Source organism: Notothenia rossii (genome assembly GCF_949606895.1).
Source record: "Notothenia rossii genome assembly, chromosome: 1".
NCBI classification, from domain to species: Eukaryota; Metazoa; Chordata; class Actinopteri; order Perciformes; family Nototheniidae; genus Notothenia; species Notothenia rossii.
In genome coordinates, this window is record NC_136912.1 from 79,647,474 (window position 1) to 79,668,239 (window position 20,766).

Sequence of the window (20,766 nt, forward strand, 5' to 3'; positions counted from 1 at the left end):
ATGCATGACGTCCACTTTAGTGGACAGGTGAATACTTATAATTTCCTGCAAACATAAAATCAATACTTTGATAATTTATGAATGATATGATTCCTTAGTTGTTACTTGATGTCACCAAATGTTTTAGGCCTGCAGGGAGCGCTTTCCATGAAAGGATTGGCAGGATATCGGCAGGTGACTTGGTCCATCTGGCTTTCTGTCGTTCATCTTGGTTTAGAGACATTTATCATGCACTTGCACTGACTTTCCACTGAGCAGCGCCATATAGACTGAGAGTTACGTCATCTCCGTTCACTCCAATGGACCACTTTTTTTACAGCAATGGCGGATCGTGGAGCCTCTCAATCGTTCCCCGGAAGTTAGCGCCAAGGCTAGCAGAGCTGTAGAGTTGCAGCATAATAGACGGTTCGTGACGGACTTTTAAAGGTAAGAAGAAGTTTAAAGATTTATATTGCGGATATTATCAGTACATCTGATTCAAATTAACATGTGTATTAAAGGATGTCAGTGGAGTATCCCTAAATTAGTAGATTTAGGGAACGTTTACAGATAATAGAGTAAGCTAGGATACCATACCATAGTACCATACACTATACCATAGTGGTTGAATACACAGTATTAGAAAACACTTTATAGTTACTGGACATGTTATACTCATTACATACTGTATATAAAATATCACCAAGAATGTGAGACAACTTTATAGAAATTCATATCACATGTTACTGATGCCATTTGTCATACTCTGTTAAACTCACAAATAATAAAGTTCCATAACTTCAGTTGTGAACAAAGACCACACCTTATCTCCCCAAGGCAATTTCCCATCCAATAGGTGTGCTATATAGGTGTGTATAACCCTTTCTCCTGTCTGTTACTCCCTCTTTCAGCACAAGAACCAGAGGGGGATTCAATGGAGCCTGAATACCTGCACTGAGACCCTCACCCTGCACCCTGAGTCTCAACTCTCAGTGTTTTTCAAGCCTCTCCCTGTTTTTTTGTATTAAACAAAACATTAAGCTTTCCCAATGGTGTGGTTTTCGTTTTGTGAAAAAGTGCAAATGCAGTGTTTGTATATAATTACCTCACATATTTTTTTGCTGTTGGTTGTGAAATTGCTCCTGCTGACTTGAGCCAGCCATTTTTTCCTCCGCTCTGTGCCAGTGGGGAAGCCGTACATTCGTACTCCTTTCTCGGAGCGATTTGAGCATCCCCAGGCAGCACAGCAAACCATGGTGTCGACTAGGAGGCAGCACAGCAAACCAGGACAACACGGAGGAAAAGGCACAGACAAACTGCATGATATGCTATTCAATGTTTATTGAATTCCATGTATTTGCAATGGATGTTCCTAAAACAACACATTTAACATCATCATCATGCTGCTGCTGCTGCTGCTAGTCCTTTGACAGTCACCTGTCGGTCTCCTGTCCTTTCTGAAAGCCATAAAGATGACATTAGTCATTTAGATAACTTGTGTCCTCAATTACCATGGGATTACTGAAACTACCATGAATTTAAGAAAATGGTAGAAATTAATCTAATCTGAATTTTGAAGCATTCCTTTAGATCCCCTCCCTCTAAATATATCAATAAACATTAGAAAGTGATGCTCCTGACTACCATACAAGTTTAAGAAGATAATATTGGTTTGAAAGAATTCAAAGCTATAAACAGCAACAGGCTCTTTAACCAAGGCACTGTTAGCCTAACATGTAAACTAGTTGTTCACACTAATCCTAATATTATCACTTAATATTAGCAAATTCTATTTTATTTTTTAAAACATATTGATGTAAATACATACACATATCGATTTGTTGTATAAATATTGCAAATCAAAACCTTTATTCACTAATAATTACCAAAAATCGTAGTTCTATCTCCTGTTATCAATGCATTCACATTGCCCGACATGAAATTCCGGGGAACGATCCTCGTCTGCATGAACCACGTGACGATAACCGTTTTTGGACTTCCGCTGTCGTAACTCTTCTATCTATATGGCGCTGCCACTGAGTAGCAGTGTATGGGATGATGCAATAGGGTCCTATGTAGTGGCTGATGGTGCAACTACAGTATGCCATCAAAACCCATGCATGTACAAGAAAACACCTTTTGAAAAGCTGTCCACTGTAGTGACCTCTATGTGTGAAAGGGTTGGAGCTTGACATCTCCACGCAGAGAGCATTCTTGTGCATGACTTGTGCAAACCTTATTTCAGCAGGTATTGACAGCCAAAATATGTGGTCTTTAGGCCCTTTGAGACTCCTTTTTTTTTTTTTTTTAAAGAAATTCTTTCAACTTGAAAGATTATTACAGAACATCTCTCACTCTGACTTTTGCTTGCCAAACAGTGACCTTAAACTCAATGGTTTTCATTGATATCACAGGCCCCTTTCTATTAACTTCCTTATTATCAAATAAACAATTATTTTATAATCAAAGAGGCCTTACGGCCGGTCCACACAGCGGCGTGCGTTGACGCTTCACCATTCACTTTGAATGGGGTGACGTCACTTTTTGCAGGACTGCATTTTGGGAAGCGACGCGTTGCTGGCATTGCTCGCGTTGCTCGCTTCAAAAGATGAGCAATGTTCAACTTTTGGAGCCTCGGCAGAAGCGTCAGCCAATGAAATCCCGTTTATGCAAATCTGCCAGTACAAGCGCTAGCCAATCAAACCGCGTGCATGCTGGGAGAGACTACGCAGGTCATTTCCTCATATTCCCAAAAATTGAGGAAAAATTCATTATAGCGGTAGTGAATGACCCGGTGCTGTATGATCAGTCTCTGTTCATCTACCGGGATACAAACCGGAGGAACCAGGCATGGAGGGAGGTGGCAAAGACAGTGGGTGAAACTGGTAGGTTTTCGCCTGTTTGGGGATTTTATATCCAGTTTACTTCGTTTTAACATTGCTATTGCTTTGTATGTCGGGGGCGGGAGATTCATGTGATTGGTTGTTGGTCGCGTTGCTGGCAAAAAATCCCCAAGCTTCAGATACGCCCACAGCCAAGCGTCAACGCACGCCGCTGTGTGGACGGTCCGTTATTCCAATATTTTTTACAAGATGCAGACACTTTTAAGATCTGTCGCTGTGTACTTTCAGTCTGCTCGCTCTTGATTTCCCTACCCTGGTGAATCAAATGTGTTGTCTGCGCCGCAACAGTCGCAGAGAGGAAACTCTTCCTCTCTTGCTGTGGATTAACATCTCAAACCATAACTGAGCCAGGTAAAAAAGGAAAAGCTGCCATTTACCGGGATACCATTTCCTGGAGGAGCACACCCTCATTTTGAAGAACTGGCAAGATACCATGTGTCGCTAGACTAATTTATTGGAGTGTTTCCTGTTATGCTTGTTTTCTATTTTCTTCTGTTTCATTGGCTTCCTGCCTTCACTGACATCGCTATGACAACAGGAAATGCTAAACCGCTGAGGTGTTTGGGGAGGAAAGTGTTTCATAGCCATAAACATTGTGTCGTTATATCCTCACAGCAAGATAGGCTTGTTGGCCCTCTGCAGTGACAAACAGAACCCTTTACACTTTGTGACGATAACTCTGTAAGCAAGAGCAAGTTCTTCTTTGACCATGACCATGCCTACTTGCACAACATCTTCCGTTTCTACAGAAGGGGAGTGCTTTATTCTTACGGGAAATGTCCCCCTTCACCTTCAAGTAGATAAATCATATACAGCCTTAAACACCCGGCACTGCTACTGGATGAGGATTAAGGAGAACGTGGACGAGGTGAAGGACAGTTGAGTAACTTCCAATGTGTGAGGTCAACAGCAAAGTCTGCAGGGAATGGGTGGATACCATAAACACTGTGTTCTTTATCTTCACTAAATAGTTAGACTTCTAACATTTCAATGCTTCTGAAGAGTGAACTCAGCTACATGGACATGGTGGCGGTCAGGCTTTATTTGATCCGGATCAGTTTTTACTGACACTGAGAATGAACATGACTATCACAGGGCAGACCATAAAGCTCAGACATGTCCTAAAATATGTCAAGCTGCAGCAGATATTTTGGAATTTTGAAACTGGTCGAAAACTCCCCCCGCATAAGAGTGTTTGGGCTCATCCTGCAGCAGTGTTATCATCAGGCACTCTAAATAGCCATGGGAATGTCTACTTTCTCTGCCTTCCTTCTTTGGGCTGAGAAGGGAACTGAGTGATGTCCTATCATGAGTATTAGTTGGCAACACTTGGACCTTGAGGGCACTTTGGGGTGACTGCGTCTCCCCCGGTTGGACACCGTTATGCTTCTGCTCCCATCAAATGCTTCAACTTCACCTGGTGGATCTTCATGCTGGGATGGTTCTTGCTGTTTTTGCCATACATACAGTCCTTGCACATATTTTTTTGTTTATTTCTACGCTTTGATGACGTTGTATCTGCCTGAATGGGGTGCTCCTACCAGATAATGTGTTAGCTACAGATCAAATAATGAAAAGGTTTTAACAGTCAAGAGGATGTGGGGGAGAAGGAAGACAGGAAGAGGATGTGGTTACCTTGCAGATTCGTTACTACCTTCAGTCCTTTGCACTGAAGACCAGTAAGACCCACAATAAACAGAATATTGAGAACCACTTGTGATTATTTATACAAATGACAAGTGCCGGTAAATGATCAAAAAATCTTTACCAACATGAATGTTTCAGGTGTTTGTGTGTAAACTGTAAACTACCATGTCATGAAATGTCATGAAAGAGATGTGAAGTTTAGTTATCTAAATTTGTTTTTGTCCTGTCTTTGTGTTGTATCGTGCCTTCCTGTTTCATTTTGTAAAGTAAGAGCCCCCTTACCTTATATATTGTATGTATTGTATATATTGCTCTTAGGGTTAATGTGAAGAGCAGATGACTGATATACATACAGCAGGGAGTGCAGCAGCTCACCTGTGCCCCCTTACCTTGCGTATTGTCCAGTTCTCCTTTTGTCCAGTGCCTGTTCGTCCTGTCTAGTGAGTCAAGAGATTTTGAAAGAGCGTATTGTCAAGCCACAGTAACCTTATTGTTAGGCCTTTAGTGCCTTGCCATTGTTTCCTCGTAAGAGATAATGAGAGAGTCGCCATTCGCACACCTCGGTTTTCCCTTAAGCCCCGCCTCTTATTTCCTGCTCTCAGCTCAGTCAAATTACTTTAAGACCCTAATGAAAGAACCATAACAGTGCTCATACTGGATAATCTATTTAGCTTGAAAAAATCTGACTGCTCTTATTTAAAGTGACAAAACTGAGCATCTAGAAATGATGATGAACGATCACCATCGCAAGTGCATGTCTTTTCACCTTTTTAACACGGCCCAACATCCCCTCATATCGAGTTTCCCCTGGTTGAAACGACACAACACCCACATTGATTAGCACTCTGAGAGGTTGAAGGGGTGGGGGAAAGAATGCTCACGCAACTGTTTTAATCCGTTAGTTGAGATAGGGAAAGCAAACTATAGTCAGGACACAGACAGGATTAGATCCTCCTGATTTATCTTCAGTCCCTGCCTGCTAACACAATGTAGATGAGGTTTTTAACATATAAGGCTTAGGGAGTGTTTTTAACCGTTTGTCTTTGTCTAATTAGATGACATTCTGATTTACTTCCCCGACCTTGAATCACATAAACAACATGTCCGCCAGATCCTCCAAAGACTGCTTGATAATCTGTTATTGGTTAAGGATAAACTCTCGCCAAGCTAGGTGGACTCTATGGTTGTTCTTTATTATCCGTTTTGATTTTGTTCTTTCTTACAGACCAGATTCTCAGAATTTCGAGCCTGAAGCCCTGTCTCGTCTGTTTGACCCTGAGCCTGTAGCCATCTCTCCTGTATTTTGGAAAATATAAGCCTGATGTTTTTCCTGCTCCGTTGAGCAACATACCCCATGTGTGTGAGTTAAACCATATCCTTTGTATGTGATTTAACTCTGCTCCTTCATGCAAGAATAAATTAGTACCTGATTATTGATTCTCAACCTGGTGTCGAGTGATATTTTCCTAACAGCCGGTTTTTGGAATAGGCGACTGTAGGCCAGGGGTGGGGAATCTCCGGCCCCCGGGCCGTATACGGCCCACGAGACAATTTGATACGGCCCTCGAGGTAACACACGCAAACAATTAAAAAAAATAAGAAATCTAGACCGCAAAATAATTAAACAAGGGAGTGCCTGTTTTTCCTGGCCAATGTCAGGGTCCTTGAACACACAGGGGTTTAGTTCTTATTATACATCCATGGTTTAGAGCTGCCAGAGAGCACCAGAACGCCACTCCGGGCCGGGACTTCACAAATGTCAGTACCCATAAGGAGCCGTACACATGCCGCAGTTTTTGCGTGGCTGCGTCTTTAGTTGAAAGCCCAGTGGCAATCTGTTCATCTGTCATACTGATCATACAGTCAATAACTTTGTTGTTATTAGCATTAGCTAGCTATACTAACGAATATAAGAAGCTTTTTCTCCAACCAGTGAGGTAAAGGCACATCTTTATATGATCATGTACTGAACTGACGCCGACAGGCGTCCTGAGAACAAGACAATTTGAACTTGGTGCTTGGGTAAAAACTGTGTCCTATCCGCAAGTGGCTTATTAAGGCCTTACTGGTGGTATGCAAGGCTTGACAGATAAAACATTTAAACATTGTCATTCAAGATCTTGGCACGCAACTCACGGACACGTGGTGACTCCTCCGTGGAGGTAACATCGATGTTGAATACAGTGGTCTGTACAAACGTGTACAGATGGACCAGGGACTCATCATACGAGAGGTTGAAGACGTAGTGACATTTAAAAAGTTTGTCAAACGCACTCAGTGAGCTGGTAGCATGGCATGGAATGAGCCGTTTGTCAACGGCGACGTAGTAGGTGTCGATCTTGTTACGGGTACGGCCAACCGCAAGGATGAATGGCTGTTTTCCTTCTCTTTCTTTTAGATGTTCATCTATGCTGCTGCATGACTGCAAAACAGATGATAAAAAAAAGACCATCGCTAGTGACTTACTTGGTTCAGACATGACAGTTGGTGTTAGATCATGTTCCATACTAGGTCATCTCTCACAAACCAAGCAAACACTAGTACGTTGTGTACATTTTACGAGGAATTTACCTTGTGGAAGAGCACCATTCTCTCAGCTGCATCAGTTGGGCTGATCTTGGTCCTCTTCTTCCGTCCAGCCGTGGGAGGCAAAAGAAAGATGAAGAAGCAACAGCAGAGTGGCCATGTCACTGTCCCAGTCTGAGAGAGAGAGAGAGAGAGAGAGAGACAGACCGACAGAGACAGAAAGAGAGAGAGAGACAGACAGACAGAGAGAGAGACAGACAGACAGAGAGACAGAGAACACAGTGATTAACATATGAAAAGAAAACATTAACCCATTTATGCCTAAAGCACCTGCAAAAATCCTGCTACATAACCCTTTTTGGGAAAAGGTGCCCTCAGCCTCAGCTTCCGAAGACATGAAATAAACATGAAATGATAAGCATTTAAAAGCTAAGACCCTCATCTTGCATCAGAATGTGTTCATTCAGCTCTAACATACCAAACTTAAAAAAAACAACCTCAAATCTCATGAGCCCGAATGCTGCGTCCATGCAGCTTCAGGCACCTGGGTCAATGTTGCTCTACGCAGCATCAATGGGTTAAACAGGTATTATTTATACTGTAAAAACACTGCATGCCAGCATACCATTACTCTCTGGTTGCCTCTCAGCCGCTTTTAACAGACGACACAGATCAGTTGATTGAGTCAGCTGGGTGGCCTCTTTGATGATCTTCAGCTTGAATGTTGTGTCCCACTTGTTCAGCAACTTGGAACTTGTTTCAGCAACAAACAGCAGGTTGAAGTCTTGATTCACCTGTTAACCACATAAAGAATAACAATATTGAATCAGGGTTTGGTACCACTTATGCTGCATTAAAACTGATTTAACCATCGCTAGAACAAAGATTTCAAAACTACACACAAAGGACACAATCAATGACACTAAGGCTGAAGTATGAAATATTGCATATTATAAAGAAAGATATGTTCTACTCACCAGTCCTTTGACATCCAGAAAACGTGGGAATGTTTTGAAGACATCCGCGCTACTTTCTGGGTCATGCACCAAGTCCTGCCGATATTGAAACGTCATCTTCATTTTCTCCAGCACACTTGCTTCTTCAGGGGTGTGACTAAGGAACGAAATGGCTTCCCTGCAGTCGTCACCATCAAGCTGCTCAGGCAGTGTTGTCACTTCTCTTCTCCGTTTTGGCCCTTGGTCTTTAGGCACTGATGGCTCCTTAGCTGGCCTCTTCGCTGTAGTCCTGCTCATTGTCTTCAGGCGCCACGCCAAATATCCAGTGCCTTTCTCTGCATCAAAAAAATGCTCCTGCAAAAAATGAAAGAACATCAAAATAGTCTTACATCGGGCACAGCAAAAGGAAACATAAGTAAAATCACCTAAATAAAGTCAGGTTCATAGCATACTCCAGTTTCAATAAAGTGGCTTTCTTCAGTTGCTATGAATAAAATATAATGCAATAATAACCATCTTATCATTTGGATTAGCCATCTTCCAATGAAAACTTTCCTACTGACTCCTCACAATCAATGCAAAACTTACATATCCTTTTGGTGAGAAAGGATCCTTAAGTGCAGGAAAAAGTGTAATGATTCCCAGCGCATAATTCTCCCTCTGTTTACGGGTGGGAATCCGGCTACAGTGACAAGACAAGAAATGTACTTAGTACTGACAGGCAGGACAACATTGTTGCACAAATCTAAACCCAATCTAATCTCAAAGTTCAATTGCTAGGTCTTACCCATGTCTCTCAGTCATGTCACTTGCCAGTATGTTGACAAGCTGCCTCCTGGTGCGGTGCTTCAGTGAGTTTTCTGATTTGTACTCTTCAAGAATGTCCTCTCCTCCAGATTTCCGAAGCAAGGCATTTTTGACCATCTGCTTACACAAAATACACAAAAGTAATTATCATCATTAAACATCAGAGCATGTAAATTGTCAAGCACCACATGACAGTTCTCTTAAAATGTTACCTCTTTTGCGGTGTCTGACAGGGGAGCCTTCACCGCAGATGGGCTACCTTCCATGTTCAATCTACTACGGACTGTAGAAATGCCCTTTTCTCTTAGGTCGCTGTCACTCGACGAAAGGGACAAGGTGTCCGTGAGTGAACATGCAGTATCTGAAGTAGAAGGTGTTGAGTGGTCTAAAGGAAAGAAAACTGTACAACACACCCTTTGATTAATGATTGTCATAGTATCCATTTTGACATGGGCTGTTGTGGTAACATTCCAATTTCTTAAAGGCAGAGTATGCAATTTTGTACAAGACAAGTAATTATTAGTGTTTTTAATGTTCCTGAAAAGTTCTAATTTGGGAATGGGCAGCATAGATGCAATGCTGACTCGGGCCACAATCCTACATACCATATCTATAACAATTCTCAATAGTGTGCATCGATTACCATGCAACGAAGTACTGTATACAGTGCACAGCAAAAATGAGTACACCCCTGTTGAAAAGTAACATTTTGAACAATATTTTAATAAACACACAAGTTATTCCCAAAACGTGCATAGAGTAAGTTTAATACAACATCTGTTAAGCTTACAACAGAATAGTAAGGTCAATAATATAACTTAAATGACATATTTGTCAATTTTTGTGAAATTATGCTGGTGCAAAAGTGACTACACCCCTATGTTAAACTCCCATAGAGTGTCTGAGAACGGGCTGTGTTGGCCCGAAACATTATGAAATGAAAAGGCATTAAAAGGGAGCTCATCATTGTGCGTTTCATCCTTGCCTTACATTGAACTTTTACATTTTGGTCTGCACCAGGCTAAAAGAGATGCGTGTGAGATTTGACTGAAATCCTATGGAGTGTATCATGATCTGCTTCAGTAGTAACAGTACATGTTGACAAGCATGTTTCTTTTGGTGAAATTCAGCCTCCCTACTGTTGATGGCATCCATACAGCCCCAAACCATGTCACTCCTACTATAATGCTTGACTTCAAGCATGGGGCACTTTTTTGTACAAATCACTTTTTACCACCACACATGCTTGACACCACCTAAAGCAAATTTGTTTATCATCGTCTCATCAGAGATAAACAAAATAAGGATATGGATTGCTAGAACCATGTCCTGTGATCTGATGACACTCTCTGTCGTTAGTTTCCCTGGTGTGTCTAATTTCCTGATTGTTTTCACCTGTCACCCCTTGTGTGTCTCCTGTGCTCATCAGCGTCAGCCCCGCCCCTGATTGTGCCCACCTGTGTCTTATCATGTGTTTAAATTCCCCTGTCTCCCAGTGTTCAGTGTCAGTTCGTCCTGTCTCTTGCCACAGTCAGGTCTATGCTCTCGATGTGCTCTTTATATGTTTTTGTTCCTCACTAAGTGAGCGATTTCATTTTGTTCTTATTTTTTTGTCATCTCAACCTGAGATTCAATTGTTCATCTTGCCTGTTTTTGGAAAAAATAAAGTATCTTACCAATACTTTACCTCTGTCTCCCGGGTCGTGCAATTGGGTCCTACCTCCTAAGTGCCTGAGTTCTTAACACTGTCTCCTGGGACATCACAAATGTGGCATGTCTGGAAAACTCAATGAAGTATCACATTTGAGCTTCAAAACCAAGTTATTGTGTGTTGTGTTAATTTGCCAATGACAGCAAAAATCAAATGTTAACACTATCAGCTTTGTTTAAATAATTTATGTTTTGAACAAAAAAATAATAGTAAAGAGATTTGAAGTTATTGTTTTGAAAATAAATAATTAATATCTATCTTTCTATCCATCTATAAATCTATCTATCCATACATCTATCTATAGATCTGTTCTATCTTTCTATCTGTAGTATGGACAGTCAGTCCTCCTGACGCAGAGGTCCATCATGAGAAACGGGCACCGCCCAGCGCGCTGACATTAGTCCAGACCACAAATCATGCAGCTGTGGACTAGCGATAATCTTTGGCTACAGAGACTCACAGGAGGAACTATAACTGTAAGTACCCTACACTTAGTTATTTATTCAAACCAACTTCATAAAACCAAATATTTTTGTAACGTAGCAGCACGCTATATTAGAGTGGAGAGAGCTTCCGTTTTAAAGTAACGGGACATTATTTCCGATAAAAGTAAAATATGTTAGATGAGATTTCAGCAAATCTAATTAGGATAATTGATATATCATATTAAATGTAAATATAAAATGTTATGATAGGTCGGAAAACAACGCTCCTGACCGAAAAACCTGGCTATTTCCTCTTTTACGTTCTTCTCAAAAAGTAGTAGGCCTAGTTGTAAGAAAGTTGTTTTTTATACTGTCCTTTCTTTATAATTAGCTATTGTAACCGTATAGTGATACAAGGTATAATAGGCTATAATGTTATAACTATGTCCTATTGTAAGTACAAATTAAATGTCACCTGATCAAATAAAGACTCCCTTTTCATAAAAAAAAAATGAAAACTATGGTTTCACATGACGTTAACTATTTAGACTCTTGAACAAAAAGTAGGCTACCAAAACAACGATGTAAAATATTATTTTATTAATAAGCTAAAATCATTCACAATATCACTTAAGTAAAAGTAATGAAGCCTGCTCTGCTGAAAGAAAACACCTTAGATCTATCAACCCTTGATTTTATCCAAGATTATTTTATCAGCAGGGGAGCAGCTAAAGATATTTAGTATTGGTAGTAAAAGTATTAGTTCTGCAGTAAAATATGAATATATTAAATGTATAAAAATACATAATTATTCCATATTACTTTATTTTTTTTTACTTTACAATCAACAGAAAAGCAATTGAAATCTAATAGCTCATGTTTAACCTGATCTTAAATTCTAGTAATGCTTACTAATGCATCAATGTGTACGCTGCATTTTAAAGTTGTATCAGATTGATGTGGAGCTTTCCAGGTTTATTCAAGACTTCATATTTTTTGTTATATTCATGTAAATGCCGATTCAACAACATTCAGAGCATAGTTCTCCAATTCTAAATTCTTCAACTTTTTACTGATTCAGCAGCATATTGAAAGGGAACCTAGACCAAGGCTGTTTTTTCACACTTGTGTGCCTGTGTGCATGGCATATGAATAAATAAATATAATAATAAACTGTATTTATTGCTAGTGTTGTAGCTAGTCGGAAGAGAGCTGTGTGTGTTAATTGAACCTAGTGTAATGCATAATGTTTTGTAAACCAATCATTTATTTTATATCTTAAATCTGAAAAAACTGCAGATTTTTAATAATTACAAAATATAAAGTTAAATATTCAGTCCTTTAGTTCATTTACTTAGTCCGGGTGTAAAATATTCTGTTAGTTGTCTTCCCGTCAGTCTGTGTCTTTCGTCACTCTAATGACCACTTTCATTGTAGAAATTCCATGGCAACCACAGAGAGGCCAGATCATCACTGCCTGAATGGCTCATGCGTCATTAATCAACACAAAGTAAATGCAAAGTTATGAGGAAGCTAGGGGGAAAAACACCTAGTATATTGTTAACAGCATTGGTTAATGAACATTTGGGGCTATAACCCCAGGGAATCAGTGTCTGGGGACTTTGTCCTGGCTGATTTTCTCTGTGTATGCTGCTCGGGACGTATGTGCCATACAAGCGTACACAGCTCATGTTTGGAGAAACCTCAAAGAAAGGCATCAGTAAAGTGGAACTTCTGTGCGAACTATTCATAGCTTATACTGCACTGTAACTTTTTATTCATGTATCTTTTCTTTTAATGTTTATTTTATTATCTTTTCTTTTTAATGACTGTTTTTAAATGCCTTTGTCTGAATGTCTTTCATTTTTGTAAAGCATCTTGAATTGCCTTGTGTTGAAAGGTGCTATATAAATAAACTTGCCTTGCCTTGCCTAGCAGAAAAGAATGACTGAATTCAAGACCTCCTAAAGTCTTAACAAAATACAAAAAGTATAAGTTTTTCGACTACCATGATATATGATTTAAAAAAATGTAAGGAAGAAAAAAACTCCACAAAAGTCCTACCAGCTCTCATATTCACTGTTTACCCATTGTAGTGTATTGTTAGGTTTCATGCAAACAGTCAGTTGTGTGTCTGCATATTGGCACATACATTCTGCATATTTCCCAGTGGATTAACAGGGTGAGGCTATAGTGTTTTGTCATTTGACTGTTAAGGTTCATGTTTGGTGGACCCTCCCCATTTCTTCTCATGTTTTTCTGTAGGCCTAATTGGTTTGTGCTGATGTTTTAATGTCTGACATCATGTATTTGTCACATATTCCATCCATTTTGAAGAGACATGACAGCATTAGATTTGTTTCCGCCCATGTGCTGGTTTAGTAAAGCATGTAGGGATTCTGTGGGGCAGATGCCAAGCCACCTCATGTCTGCTTTGAGGCACCGTCTGCTCTCTCCTGTTGCTCTCTGTTTGTTATTCAAAGCAGTAATATGAAATGTGTGAAAGCTTCATTATAGGGACATTCAGCTTCTCTGTGTTTTTTATGGTGAGTGTAAGCCAAAATAGTCACTATGTAGTCTCAAGTCAGGTAAATACAATCTCCTATCAACAGTAAATGCTCAAAGTCTATGCTTCTATTTGCAATATATTGTAAATGATCTCAAAATTAACTCCATCATCTATATTCCCGCCTCTAATTTAGAAAAACATGTTTCAAACCACCTTCAGACTGTTTGCGGCAACTCCATTAAACAATGTGTTGGTTGAAATAAAGCTCCACTCTTCTGCAGAATGAGCATAGTGTAACATTTACATTTCAGGAAGATCAACAGGCTACCAAACTAGATACATTACATTACATTACATTTAGCTGACAATTTTATCCAAAGCGACTTACAATAAGTGCATTCGACCAGGAAGATACAACCTTGAAGAAAACAGAATCATATAAGTACATCAAGTTTCATAGAGCCAAACATTTCAAGTGCTACTCAACTGGCTTTAGATAAGCCAGTCCTTTATTAGTATATAAGTGCTTTGTTAGTAATTCTATCGCTCAAAGTGGAGTCTAAAGAGATGAGTTTTCAGTTTGCTAACTACTTAATGTAAAATACTGATAATTACACATTCCAGGAACTTTATGATATTTAACTTCTGATAATTCTGATGATTCAGAATGCCAAACCTTAAGTCTGGGACACTTTTATAGGCCAATAAAGATTTGATATCTTTGAGCACAGATAAATCAGCCATTTAAACACAATCCTTATCGTTTAGTTTCACATTAACTCACTTAAAGGTGGGGTAGGTAAGTTTGAGAAACCGGCTCGGGATACACTTGTTATATTCCATGGTATGCTCTTAACATCCCGATAGCAATGAATATCTGAAGTGTTTTGACAAAAAATCCATTAAAAAATGTCATCTGTGGAAGCCGTAGTAAAAAGCACGACCAATCATTTTAGCCGGCCCGGCTAAAATAACTGGATGGCCTACCTGCCTGTCAGCCTTCCATCTGTGCACGCATTTATCTCGTGCCCTCATTGGTCATGTGCGCGTTCGTGTGTGTCGTGTGTATTTTCAAATTCTAGCGCACTCAAGCTGGTTTCTCCAAAATTACCTACCCCACTTTTAATTATGTGGGGAATATAAATGAACATTGTCAGAGACTCGAGGCTGTTTTTTCATTCACATTTTGTCTTTATCAAACGGCTAAATTGCTGTGATTAAATCTGACTTGGATCATCTCCTTGGAAAATAAAACTGGGGTCAGTTTAGCATGATATAATATGTTTTAATCAGCTCCTGGTTTGCTTTGGCCTTCAACATTAATGCATATTGAACTGGTACAGTGTGGCAGTGGCTGCAATGCCTGAGGACGGGCTATCCATGAACTTAACTAAGGAATTAAATACCAATTAATCTTTTTACTTATGTCATACAGTTTTGATAATAACACTGTTTTGTTTTGTCACTACAGAGATTCAAGGATGAGAAACATCCGTGCAAAAGCTCTCTTGCTGGCAGGAGTTCTTGGTCTGTTTGTCCTCCATCTCTGTAAAGACTTTATTGAAAACAAAATCTTCAACCTCGAAGAAGATGTGAGGGAAGATAAACGTCAAATAAGGCAACTGATACAAAAAAAACCCTATGTGTATTCCTGGACAGAATGTCAACAAAATATGTCTGCTGCCAACATCACAGGCTTCAAAACTCTTCCTCAGCACATCCAAGACTTTCTCTATTATCGACACTGTCGCCATTTCCCCATGCTACTGGACCTTCCTGACAAATGTGGAGGAGCTGATAAATCTGCAGAAGTCTTCCTTCTGCTGGTCATTAAAAGTTCCCCTGGCAACTACGACCGTCGAGAGGTGCTGCGTAAAACCTGGGCTAAAGAGAGGCTACACAATGGTGTGTGGATCCGGAGGGTCTTCATATCAGGGACCACAGATACTGGTTTTGAGAAAGAGAGACTGAACAAACTACTCAAGGTAGAGCAACGTGAATACAATGACATCATCCAATGGGACTTTCATGATTCATTTTTCAACCTCACCTTGAAGCAGATCCTCTTCCTGGAATGGATGGAACGAAACTGTCCAAATGCTCGCTTCCTTCTGAATGGTGACGATGACGTCTTTGCCCACACAAACAACATGGTAGAGTATCTCCAAGGCCTAAAGGACAACGATGGAAGCAAACACCTCTTTGCTGGACATCTGATCCATAACGTAGGGCCCATAAGAGCATCTTCGAGCAAATACTATATCCCAGTGCAGGTGCAGGAGTCAAACTCATATCCCTCTTACTGTGGTGGTGGGGGCTTCCTCCTGTCTGGTTATACAGCTATGGTTATATACAACATGTCTCAGTCCATTACCATTCTTCCCATTGACGATGTTTACATGGGGATGTGTCTGGCCAAAGCAGCACTAAGTCCCGCTTCTCATATGGGTGTGAAGACAGCAGGACTGTACATGCCCTCCAGAAAACTTGATGTTTATAATCCTTGCTTTTATCAGGATGTTTTACTGGTGCACAGATTCCTTTCACCTCAATTGTATCTTATGTGGAACAGTTTAAATGATCCTAATCTGGAATGTGGTCCAAAAAAAACCTTAAGCAGGGCCAAACTGTAGTTTACAGGCTGTGACAGAAGCTGTTTGACTCTTTGTTTCCTGCACCTGCTCTTGGGATGTTAGATCAGGTATTACTTTCCATCAGGAGAACCCGTTTTATACCATTGCCCGGCTGCAAGCTAAAGCATTATTTTGTCATCAAATCTGATTAAAATGCAGTAGTGTAGATTTGAGCTTTCACTGGATTTAAAAATTGGGTGGCAAAACTTGCATTGTGTCATTGTTGGCTACATCTAACTGACAAGTCAGAGGATGCAAAGTGATGACATTTTTGACAGATATGAATGTAAACTGTAACTTGACTAGAGAGGAACAGGCATGTTCTACATGTTCTTTTAAACCAGAAGCCTTTGTCATATTGCCAAAGGATGTTCTGGAGAACAGTTGATATACTGTGAAATCTTCTCTCTTAATATTTATATTGAATAGATATATGTAAAGGGGTCTTTAATTAAAATATTCATGTGAGATTACTGTAGGAGAAAGTTGATTTCCATGTTTTTAAAATGTGTCTGTTAGATATCCATTCTATTTTCCTGCTGTTAAGAAAATATTTTATTTTGAGATGTTTTATCATCAAACTTGTATTTGATTTTATACAAAAGTAGTTTGTACTAATATAATCGTGTTGCTTAACCTTGTTCAGGGTAATCCTGATGTGCACTATGTATTACACATCTAGGCGAGAGCCCTGTGCAGAGCTCTGTATACATTCCAACACCAATAAGTCATTTTTTGCACTTCCTCTCAAATTAAAGAAAATGAATGGGTAGCTCAGATTAAGGACACAGGACCTGTTTGCATAATATTGCTAACCTGTAGGAAGTTCCTGTTTAAAAGCAACAGGTTAATAATCAGCAGAGAACATGACATCAGATTTGCTGAGTACCAAACAAACCAAACTTCTCAATAAAGCAGCCATCAACTCACAGAGGAAATTAGTGTTTCTTCCTGTGCAGTTACTATGCAAGATTCACCATGTTTTCAGACCTAATACTCTCTGCAGGGATTTTTTCCTCTTAAGATAGACGTTCTTAACCCATCAATTTTTCCATACAGTTTTACCTGCTTGTTTCCTGCCATTGTTTATTTGTAGTTTGGTGAATGTTTTGACTTCTTACTGTGTTTCTGTCATAGAGATGAAACTGTATCACAAATACCAGCGTCATCTTACTTTTTTCTGACTAGCAGAGTACAATCCAAAAAAGTAAGATGATAACTTGTGTGTGGATGTATAGAATTGGGTGGTAGGGTTTGCAGTATAACTTTGGCTTCTACAGGGAATATGGAACTGTGGTGCCCTCTATTGTCCAAAATATGTTACTGCAGTATGAATATACAATCCACAAATAATGAACATGTTACATACAGTACAGAGTACAGACCGCAGTTCAACTAAACTGTACTTACTATTGTACCTCGATGAAGATATGTTACAATGTTTCAGGAAAACCTTTCTACTGATGACAGTAACAGTAGTCGGTTGTTTAATATTTGTGTCTCGTACTTCAGCAGTGATTTTATTTGTCATTTTAGTTTTTAAAGAGAACAAGGAAATATAGGGAGGCTTCTTTTGGACAAAGAGAAAAAGTTTGTCACTTTTCTAATATTTTTCTAAGAAAGACATATTCCCTTTCAGCTGAAATGTTACATGCGAGGATTGTGGCACTTTATGTATGTTTTTCTATTGGATTGCCTATTTTATTGGGTAAGTTTTCTATTCAACTAATTTAATAATTATTAACATACGTTTCATTGTATGTGCAGGGTGGAGGGCGGGGCTTCTGAAATTGTATAAAGACAATAAAGCTGAATCTCAAACTTAAAAGAAATAAAAAATAGGAAAACATATTTGTACTGATTTTAAGAAAGGAGTATGTATTAACACACAAAAGAAATGCGCACAATATACAACATCCGTGGAATACACAACTTATGGAGCAAAAGTTAGCGGTATGGTAATGTCTATAAGGAGACCAACATACATACACATTACACAGATATTTCATCGAGTGGTATCCAAAGTGAGTTACAACACGTGAATTTTAAGATTAAGGATTTCTCAAATCAATGAATATATCAACAGAAGAGCCTGGACACCTTCTTCAGAGTTGGAATGCCCACTGTGAAGAAGGTGTAGTAGTAGCCCAGTCAACAGAGTAGGGAGAAGTACTCAAATATACTTGAGTAAAAGTAGAAGTACCAGAGTGTAGGAATACTCTGTTACAAGTAGAACTTAATTCAAATTGTTACTCAAGTAAAAGTACAAAAGTATTAGCATCAACATATCCTTAAAGTACCAAAAGTAAAAGTACTTATTATGCAAATTCTTCATTTCAGAATCATTATTTGTTTTGATTATAATTATTGATCATTAAAGTGTTATCAAAGCTGGTAAAGGTGCAGCTAGTTTGAATGACTTTGTATACTGCAGGATTGTGAATGTTAGTCCAGGTGTAACTAAATTCTTATTTAAGTGTTTTCTATATTTCATAAATCATTAATCCAACTCTGCAAAGTAACTAATGTACACAATGAATGAAGTGGAGTAGTACTCAAGTAAGTATCACAAAATTGAACTTAAAAACAATTCTTGAGTACATACTTAGTTACTTCCCACCTTTGCTAGTCATTGTTATTTTAATGTAACTATTTGATAACTCGTTCCATATCTTTTTGGTTTATGCCTCAGTTAGGATGGCGTCACAGAGGTCTCATTAGTTATCACAGGAAGACGCCAGCAGAGTTTATTAGTTTTCAAGTTGTGTTACCTAGATCTGATTGGATCATCATCATCAACCTGCGACAATCAACCCTTCAAACAAGGTAAATAAATAACACCACGCATCACTGTTGTTTTTACTCTTTGGTGTGCATAGCGTGTTGAATCTCTGCTGGGCGTCTGACTGCAAGTGACATTTGATTGGATACAAAAGGGTCTGTTCTGGATTCAGCTGCAAGCTACCATGCTGCTCTGAATTTGAGCTGAAGGCTTTCCAGCAAACTGTGCTGCTCTAAATTGCAAGGTAACCACTTAAGAAGCAACAGCCCCCTCTGCTGTTTTTGAACAGAATTGAAAGATTCATCATCATTTTTAAAGATCTCCTATCAAGCTATTTTCAGATATATAAATGTATAAAATACCAAACAGATGATGCATTTTAGACATCCTTCATATCCCTCTATTTCAGCCCTGTTAGAGAATGGCTGATTCTCCGCTGGCCCCGCCCCCTTTTGAATTTTGTGAAGAGCAGGCTGTCTGCTCAGATTCAGTTACAGCTGCCGTGATAAATGCCATATCATGTTCCAAACCACTTCAAGGATTATTTCTGACACAGTGTGGAGCTCGAATGCTTCTTTTCTTGCGGGTTTCCTACAAGGTGAGTTCTTTTTTTTATTTCCTGGTTTTTTACACATACTCTCTCCAGTATAGAGCTCCTGCGGATGATGTCACATATGCTGGTCACGTGACGAGAAACGAAGGGGGCAGCCATTTTGGCAGTAATCGCGTCAGTAAATTCATTGGCAGGCACTGGCAGACTGTCGAGGATGGTGGATAACTGCTGTGCACCAGGTTGCACAAATAGGCGTGGGAAGAAGAAAGGTGTATCTTATTATCGCATTCCAAAAGACGCGGAGAGGAGGGAAAAGTGGATCGCAGCGATTAAAAGAGCCAGGAGCCGTCTGAACAAGACTGAAAGATGGGAACCCCTGGCCGTTTGCTTTCGCTTATGCAGTGATCACTTCATATCAGGTGGGTGAAGGAATACAGTACAATGCTACAAAAAGTTTCTGGTCAGTTTAATTTTTACCGAAGTAGAATCTAGCACCCAGTTATTATAGCTAACGGACTCTGTGATGTCCCTTTTTAACTCAACAAGTGTGGCTCTGGTGCAGCCTAGCCAGTTAGCTTGTAGCAAGCTAGTGGTAAACAAACCCGTGTTGAAAATATTCCTCGGGACTCGGGGAGAGCAGCTCTCCCCGAGTCCCGCTGTGCAGTTGCAGTGGGCTCCCAGCACAACACCGTCGTTCCTGACCACCACCCATGGCTTTAGTTGACTTTCATTAAGCCTTTGGGAGTGATTAACCTATATATGAAATTCAAAAATAGATAAATAAAGGTTAAAAACGCCAGCCACTTTGGTTGAGTACGTTCAAAAATACAAACTAGTTTCAGACGCACTGCAGTAGCTATCCAAGCTAATAAACAAACATGCTAACGTGACACTGCCGTAGCTAGACAAGCTAATAAACAAACAATGATAACGTGAATCAAACTGGAATAATTTAATACTTACCCTTGCAGTGATGATGCCGAAGTTTTTGGATGTAAGACTCCACAGTTGAATGTTGTTTACGAAGCCGGACTGACACCATTTGTAAGCCTCCAAGCTTTTGTAAGCTCTGAGGGAGTCTCCTGAGTACACTGATGGAAAGCTTACAAGATAGCTGTGGATGTCCGCGTAGCGCAAGTCGGGTACATCGTCTTCAGAGCAGGAGGTTATGCTCTGAAAAGCACACCGGGTGCATTATATGGGTTGCTTATATTTAATCTTTCTAATTTTGTACTATAAAGCCGAATTTCACTTGAATTAAAATGAGATGTATACTCGCACGGTAGGAAAACGCTGGCGCCGTCGTCATGTTTACTGCCAAAATGGTGGCTGATA

The 20,766-nt window shown here is 39.7% G+C and overlaps 3 protein-coding genes across 7 annotated transcripts in view; 2 read left to right on the forward strand and 1 right to left on the reverse strand.

Annotated features, from left to right (window-relative positions):
- Positions 1–1,300: 1,300 nt before the first annotated feature.
- LOC307015580 (uncharacterized protein) lies at positions 1,301–9,597 on the reverse strand. Of its 4 annotated transcripts, XR_013801599.1 has the most exons (8): positions 9,031–9,597; positions 8,799–8,935; positions 8,600–8,693; positions 8,033–8,365; positions 7,681–7,849; positions 7,101–7,229; positions 4,919–6,951; positions 1,301–1,436 (listed from the first exon to the last, which is right to left on the reverse strand). XR_013801599.1 is itself a non-coding variant. In XM_079644276.1 (7 exons), exons 1-6 carry the CDS (start codon positions 9,424–9,426, stop codon positions 7,132–7,134), a joined length of 1,227 nt encoding a protein of 408 aa, XP_079500402.1. In that variant the 5' UTR covers positions 9,427–9,597; the 3' UTR covers positions 1,301–6,951; positions 7,101–7,131. The 4 variants fall into 4 exon arrangements, 3 of the variants coding, with proteins under 3 accessions (XP_079500402.1, XP_079500404.1, XP_079500403.1); XM_079644276.1 differs by having other exon boundaries at positions 1,301–6,951; XM_079644278.1 differs by lacking the exon at positions 9,031–9,597 and having other exon boundaries at positions 1,301–6,951; positions 8,799–9,020.
- A 1,285-nt stretch (positions 9,598–10,882) lies between these two features.
- Positions 10,883–18,498, forward strand: LOC307015603 (N-acetyllactosaminide beta-1,3-N-acetylglucosaminyltransferase 3-like). Its single transcript, XM_079644317.1, has 2 exons — positions 10,883–11,005; positions 14,935–18,498. The coding sequence occupies exon 2, from the start codon at positions 14,945–14,947 to the stop codon at positions 16,094–16,096; it is 1,152 nt and encodes a 383-aa protein (XP_079500443.1). The 5' UTR covers positions 10,883–11,005; positions 14,935–14,944; the 3' UTR covers positions 16,097–18,498.
- Positions 18,499–18,655: 157 nt separating this feature from the next.
- The window catches only part of LOC307015605 (N-acetyllactosaminide beta-1,3-N-acetylglucosaminyltransferase 3-like), a 7,951-nt gene continuing 5,840 nt past the window's right edge, over positions 18,656–20,766 (forward strand). Inside the window, exons 1-2 of one of the 2 annotated variants that reach the window (XM_079644320.1) lie at positions 18,656–19,122; positions 19,288–19,476. The gene's annotated coding sequence lies outside the window, so the exon portion shown is untranslated. Of the gene's footprint in view, positions 19,477–20,766 lie in introns of both variants that reach the window. The other variant, XM_079644319.1, reaches the window with a different exon arrangement.

What these genes read in the sequence shown, in the direction of transcription:
- LOC307015603 (XM_079644317.1), top strand. Translation starts at nt 14,945, where the DNA reads ATGAGAAACATCCGTGCAAAAGCTCTCTTGCTGGCAGGAGTTCTTGGT.
- LOC307015580 (XM_079644276.1), bottom strand. Translation starts at nt 9,426, where the DNA reads ATGGTATGTAGGATTGTGGCCCGAGTCAGCATTGCATCTATGCTGCCC. An exon ending in TGTCAGACACCGCAAAAGAG is followed by an intron (nt 8,936 to 9,030) that starts GTAACATTTTAA and finishes TTGTGTAAGCAG; the next exon opens with ATGGTCAAAAATGCCTTGCT. An exon ending in TTCTGGATGTCAAAGGACTG is followed by an intron (nt 7,850 to 8,032) that starts GTGAGTAGAACA and finishes TGTGGTTAACAG; the next exon opens with GTGAATCAAGACTTCAACCT.